We start from the raw sequence: 7141 nt of genomic DNA, 5'->3' as shown, positions 1-7141 counted from the left end.
GGGACTTCTCTAAAAACATTGAATATTTAACAAAAACATATTCATTCTAGTAGTCTTCTTTTTACTCATCATGCTCTTTTCATAATTAAAATTAGCAAAATTGCGAATCAGACATCCTTACAGAACGCGTTGCCAGTCAAAGATCATGGACGAATTAGAACAATACAATGAAGAGTTGAGAAATGAAGTCAACCAACTGAAAGATCAAATGGCCAGAATTCTTGAAATACTGCAATCTTTGAAAAGGAGAAACACTGAGGGGATCACGCCAGTTAATGAAGGACCGCCTGCTACTCCCACGTATCCACCCAGCTTCATCCCCCAAGGGACAATGGCACCACTAACATTGCATCCCACTGGGCCTGTCCAACAGACTAATTTTTAAGAGGCTCAATTCCCACCTTATGGCCTCCCAGCTGGCTATGCACCACCTATGGCTCAAGAGGCACAATTTTCATCATACAATAATGCACCTTCAGCTATAAGTGATTCATTAATCACTCAACAACAATCTACCCAACCCCCAGGCATGCCCTCAAACATCACCGAAAGCCCTCAAACCTTTCCTATATTGCCAAAGGATACTATTCCTAACCCACAGGTTATCCTTCAACAGCAAACTATCAACCTGAGCACCCAAGGGAATCCACCTACCCGCATTGGTATTGCTAACACATCTTTTCATCCCACTATTGAAGAGTTTCAGCCAGATGAGGATGATCCTTCTAAAGGGAAGTTGCAACTCTTGGAAGACAGGTTGCGAGCTGTTGAGGGTAATAGTTACGGTATTGGAGACGCAATTGACCTTTGCTTGGTGCTAGACCTAGTAATTCCTCCAAAATTTAAAGCACCAGAATTTGATAAATACAAAGGCATTACATGTCCAAAGAGTCACCTAACAATGTACTGCAGGAAAATGGCGTCGCATGCCCGTGATGACAAGTTGTTAATCCATGTCTTCCAAGATAGTCTAACTGGGGCAGCTTTAAATTGGTACATGCATCTGGAACGTACTCGTATTCGTTGTTGGAAGGATCTGGTTGATGCTTTCCTGAAGCAATACAAGTACAACATTGACATGGCTCCTGATAGATTAGAGCTTCAAACCATGATGAAGAAAGACCATGAAACTTTTAAAGAATATGCTCAAAGATGGAGAGAGACGGCAGCACAGGTTGAGTCACCCCTTTCAAAAAAGGAAATGGTTTCTTTATTCATTGATACTTTTAGATCTCCCTATTATGACAAGATGATTGGAAGTATCTCTGCAAACTTCTCTGACGTTGTCATTATAGGAGAAAGAGTAGAAAGTGGCATGAGAAGTGGAAAAATTGCATATGCTACGGGGGCAACTAGCATCAAGAGGCCATTGAGTGGACCTGGGAAAAAGAAAGAAGGGGAAGCCAATGCAGTAACGTTTCACCCCTCTAGAAAAGTCGACCGTAGACCAGCCCATACCCCCTATAAATCTTACCATCCCAACACACAAAATCCATCCTCCACACTCCCTATACAACCACCCCAAACCAACCAAGCCCATCACACTTATCCTAACCAAGCTAGACCCCAAAACTATCAAGACCGAAAATCAGTTCACTTCGACCCCATCCCTATCACCTATACAGAACTGTTATCTCAGTTACTGCAGAGCTCAATGGTGGTGCGTTGTCCCATGAAACCCCTGGAACCCCCATATCCCAGGGGGTATGATCCCAATGCTAGGTGCGAATACCATGCAGGTGCTGTTGGCCATTCCACAGAAAATTGTAAGGCACTAAAGTTTATAGTGCAAGATTTGATTAATGTAGGGTGGATAAGTTTTGAGGAGAAGAATCCCAATATCGGAAGCAATCCTTTGCCAGGTCATCAGGGACCGTCTATCAACCTCATTAATGAAGGCAGAGAACAATTCTTGAGGAGAAAAGTTGAAGAAGTGAAGACCTCATTGAAGTCCATTTTTAGAGAAATGTGCAAATTTGGACTACTTAAGCGATGTTCAGAAAGAGGAAATGGTTGTGAGTTTCATCCTAATGCAACCCACACATTGGAGGAATGTATTGAATTTACCCACACTTTGCAAGACCTTATGGATAAGCAATTAATTCAAATTAGTTGCTCTAAGATTGATCAAGAAGTGTTAGCAGTTGACGAGTTGACCTCAAACAGCCCAAAACCTTTAGTGATCCATTACACTAAGAAAAGAATCGCATTGGTATCTACTCTACCAAAGCCCATCACTTTACGAGTCCCTATGCCTTTCCCATATAAGGACAATAAAGCGATACCTTGGAAATATGATGTGAAAGTTTACACTAATAATCATGGAGAGAGTCAATCAGAGGACATTGATTCCCATGCTGTTGATGTTACAAATATCGCTGGTGTCGGAGGTATGACTCGGAGTGGTCGAATCTATACTCCTGAGGAATTGAGGAATGAACAGTTGATAGAAAAGAGGAATAATTGTGGAAAGGAGGGCACCAAGGCAACTGACTCAATAGCTAAAGACAAAAAGGGGAAACAAAAGAAAATGGTCTCTCATGAAGAGGCCTGTGAGTTTTTGAAGCTCATAAAACAGAGCAAGTATATGGTGGTGGACCAACTAAACCGAATTCCTGCTAGAATATCATTGTTGTCATTGACGATAAACTCAGAACCTCATAGAAAATCATTGTTGAAAGTCTTAAATGAGGCTCACGTTGTCCATAATATCTCAGTTGACAAGTTAGAAGGTATTGTGGGCAACATCAGTGCTAATAATTATCTTACATTCACTGATGACGAAATTCTCGTGGGAGGAGCGGGACATAACAAAGCTTTGCACATTTCTGTGAAGTGTATGGATCATATCTTGGCAAGAGTCTTAATTGATAACGGCTCTTCACTAAACGTAATGCCTAAAATGACCCTAGCAAAGTTATCATCAGATGGATCATACATGAAGCCAAGTACCATGGTGGTTAAAGCATTCGATGGCTCTCAAAGAGAAGTGATTGGGGAAATAACTTTACCGGTGATGATTGGACCTATTATCTTTGAGGTAACATTCCATGTGATGGATATCGCACCGGCCTATAGCTATCTCTTGGGTAGACCATGGATTCACTGTGCAAGGGCTGTACCTTCTACACTTCACCAGAAACTGAAGTTTATTATAGATGACAAGTTAGTCATTGTCTCAGCTGAAGAGGACCTGTTAGTAACTAAGCCTTCATCCACCCCTTACATTGACGTCACTGAAGAGGCTCTGGAAACCTCATTCCAGGCACTCGAGATTGCTAATACGACGTATGTGGGGGAGGGAACATATGTCATGAAGCCACAACCATCAGATACAGCTATGATGATAGCGAGAGTTATGCTTGAGGAAGGTTACTGGCCTGGATGCGGGTTAGGCAAAAATGAGCAAGGATTGATTGAGTTGCCTAAACCAATTGACAATAAAGATCAATTTGGACTTGGTTATAGGCCAACAAGGGCAGATAAAAGAAGGATAATAGCTGAGAGAAGAGAAAAGAGGATGGCCAAATTAGAAAATAGAGAGCCTGAAACTGGAAGGATCCCCTTTTGTGATCTCCTACAAAGCTTTCAAAGTGCAGGATTTGAATTTGCAGATCCAGTGGCTGCTGTTGAGGAAGATACCCACGGAGATGAACATGTTAATTTAGTTTGGGCGTGCTCGCCGAATACAGAGATCGGCAATTGGGAGATCATTGAGCTTCCTGTGATTTTAGATTCAAAATTCAAGTAATTTGTAATGCTGATTCTATTGCTCTGCCCAAGGCTTTAGGATATTTGTTTTTCTTTATTTTGTTTTATTGAATCGGGCATACATATTTCCTTTTGATATTATCAATAAAATGCATTTTGAATTTTCCAATAAAATTTCATTCCTTTCTTATTATTAGACCTTTTGCTATCTTCTTATCTTTTTGTTATTGCAAACTATAAATTGTGCAGACCTGACGATGATATACTCAAAAGTGTCAATGCTAATATCGCTCAGAGTAATGTTGAATGTCTCATTAATCAAGCTAGCAATGAAACTGAGCATGAGCACGATCTTTCTCCTGAACTGCTAAGGCTAGTAAAGCAAGAAACTAAAGAAATTTTGCCCCACCAAGAACCTACAAAGATGATTAATCTGGGCCTCGGAGAAGAGAAAAATGAAGTCAAAATCGGCACCTTATTGAAAGAGAATGAGCGCCGCAAGTTGATAGAACTCCTCTATGAATATAAGGACATCTTTGCATGGTTATACCAAGACATGCCTGGCCTCGATGCAAATATTGTGGAACATAAATTACCACTAAGGCCAGAATGTCCCCCGATCAAGCAAAAGTTAAGACGGATGAAGCCCGAAATGTCCTTAAAAATCAGAGAAGAAGTGAAGAAACAACTTGATGTTGGTTTCCTAATTGCTGCAAAATATCCACAATGGGTTGCAAACATAGTGCCTGTCCCTAAGAAAGATGGAAAAGTCTGAATGTACGTAGACTATCGAGATCTGAACCGAGCTAGTCCTAAAGATGATTTTCCACTGCCTCACATCAACATGCTTGTAGACAACACAGCCCAACACTAATTCTTCTCCTTCATGGACGGTTTCTTAGGATATAATCAGATCAAAATGGCAGAAGAAGATAGAGAAAAGACTATATTCATCACACCTTGAGGTACCTTTTGCTACAAAGTTATGCCGTTCGGGTTAAAAAATGTCGGGGCAACATACCAAAGAGCAATGGTGACCTTATTTCATGATATGATGCATAAAGAGATTGAGGTGTATGTAGATGACATGATTGCAAAATCTAGAAGTGAAGAGGATCATATTGTTCTTCTTCAGAAGCTATTTGAGCGACTGAGGAAGTTCAAGCTGAGATTGAATCCAGCCAAATGTGCCTTTGGCGTGAAGTCTGGCAAGCTACTTGGATTCATAGTTAGCCAAAAGGGGATAGAAGTGGATCCTAACAAAGTTTGAGCAATTCTTGAAATGCCACCACCCAACATAGAAAAAGAAATTCGAGGGTTCTTAGGGAGACTAAACTATATTGCCCGATTCATATCCCAATTGACCGCTACATGTGAACCAATTTTCAAGTTATTGCGCAAAAATAAACCAATGAAATGGAATGATGATTGCCAAGAAGCCTTTGAGAAAATCAAGCAGTACTTACAGGACCCTCCAATTTTGATTCCACCAGTTCATGGAAGACCCTTAATCATGTACCTGACAATACTCGATGGATCAATGGGTTGTGTGTTGGGGCAATATGATGACTTTGGAAGAAAAGAGCATGTCATTTATTACTTAAGCAAAAAATTCACCAATTATGAAGTCAATTACTCATTGTTGGAGCGAACTTGTTGTGCTTTAACTTGGGCTGCCAGCCGATTGAGACAATATATGCTTAGCCACATGACCTAGTTGGTATCAAAGATGGATCCAATCAAGTATATCTTTGAAAAGCCTGCTCTCACTGGGAGAATTGCTCGTTGGCAAGTACTTTTATCTGAATATGACATTGTGTACGTCACTCAAAAGGCAATTAAAGGCAGTGCCCTAGCAGACTACCTAGCTCACCAGCCAGTAAACGACTACCAGTCAATGCAATGTGAATTTCCCAATGAAGACATAATGACTTTGTTTAAAGAAGAAGGGTCAGGAAAGGAAAAATGGATCATGCTATTTGATGGGGCCTCCAATGCATTGGGACATGGAGTTGGCGCTGTGTTAATCTCCCCAGAGAAACACCATATCCCAATCACAGCAAGGCTATCTTTTGATTGTACAAATAATGTGGCAGAATATGAAGCATGAGTTCTAGGGATTCAAGCAGCTATAGAATCAAAAGCCAAGATTCTTGACGTATATGGTGATTCGGCCTTAGTGATTCATCAATCGCGAGGTGAATGGGAGACTAGAGATGGCAAGCTAATCCCTTATCAAGCTTTTGTGAGAGAGTTGATAAAGCAATTTGAGGAAATCACCTTTCATCATATCCCACGGGAGAATAATCAATTGGCAGACGCATTAGCTACCCTAGCGTCTATGTTCGAATTGAGCAACGAAAAAGATATGCCGCTTATAAAGATTCAACATCGCGATCAGCCAGCTTATTGCCAACTAGTAGAAGAAGAGTTAGATGGACGACCATGGTACCACGACATCAAGCAGTATATCCAAAATAAAGAGTATCTGTCAGGAACTTCAGAGAATGACAAAAGAACTCTAACAAGATTGGCAATGAGTTTCTTTTTAAATGGTGAGATACTCTACAAGAAAAATCATGACATGATACTACTTAGATGTGTGGATGCCAATGAAGCACAAAATATTATCAGAGAAGTTCATGAAGGCTCCTTTGGAACACATGCAAATGGACATGCCATGGCAAGAAAGATCTTAAGGGCTGGCTATTATTGGCTAACCGTGAAGACTGATTGCTTCAAATACGTGAAAAAATGTCACAAATGTCAAACTTATGCAGATAACATCCATATCCCACCAACAACATTAAATGTCTTGTCATCACCATGGCCTTTTTCAATGTGGGGGATGGATGTCATAGGGCCCATTGAGCCTAAGGCATCGAATGGACATCGTTTCATCCTAGTAGCAATCGACTATTTCACCAAATGGGTTGAAGCCACCTCATACGCCAATATGACTCGAAATGTAATAGTAAGGTTTATCAAAAAGGAATTAATATTTCGGTACGGCCTACCAAATAAGTTGATCACGGATAATGCCACTAATCTCAATAACAAAATGATGACAGAGTTATGTGCTAATTTCAAGATTCAGCATGATAACTCTTCTCCGTACCGCCCAAAAATGAATGGAGCAGTTGAAGCAGCTAACAAGAATATTTAAAAGATTATTCAGAAAATGGTAGTGACGTATAAAGATTGGCACGAAATGCTTCCCTTTGCCCTACATGGGTATCGTACGTCTGTCCGCACATCAATCAGGGTAACTCCATTCTCCTTGGTATATGGTATGGAAGCAATTCTTCCAATTGAAGTTGAAATCCCTTCACTAAGGGTGCTGATGGAAACTGAATTAGAAGAAGCGGAATAGGTATGAACTCGTTTTGACCAATTAAACCTTATTGAAGGAAAAAAGGTTAAATGCAAT

The 7141-nt window shown here is 40.5% G+C and overlaps 1 protein-coding gene and 1 pseudogene across 1 annotated transcript; both read left to right on the top strand.

Moving 5' to 3' along the window:
• The first annotated feature begins 433 nt into the window (after positions 1 to 433).
• LOC113850743 lies at positions 434 to 4486 on the top strand. Its single transcript, XM_027481292.1, has 2 exons — positions 434 to 3747; positions 3961 to 4486. Exons 1-2 carry the CDS (start codon positions 434 to 436, stop codon positions 4484 to 4486), a joined length of 3840 nt encoding a protein of 1279 aa, XP_027337093.1.
• A 507-nt stretch (positions 4487 to 4993) lies between these two features.
• Positions 4994 to 6877, top strand: LOC113850741 (annotated as a pseudogene).
• Positions 6878 to 7141: the final 264 nt, after the last annotated feature.

The sequence above is a fragment of the Abrus precatorius genome, unplaced genomic scaffold (assembly GCF_003935025.1).
Source record: "Abrus precatorius isolate BTA unplaced genomic scaffold, Abrus_2018 Scaffold9, whole genome shotgun sequence".
NCBI classification, from domain to species: domain Eukaryota; kingdom Viridiplantae; phylum Streptophyta; class Magnoliopsida; order Fabales; family Fabaceae; genus Abrus; species Abrus precatorius.
This window is presented reverse-complemented; position numbering and strand designations above follow the sequence as displayed.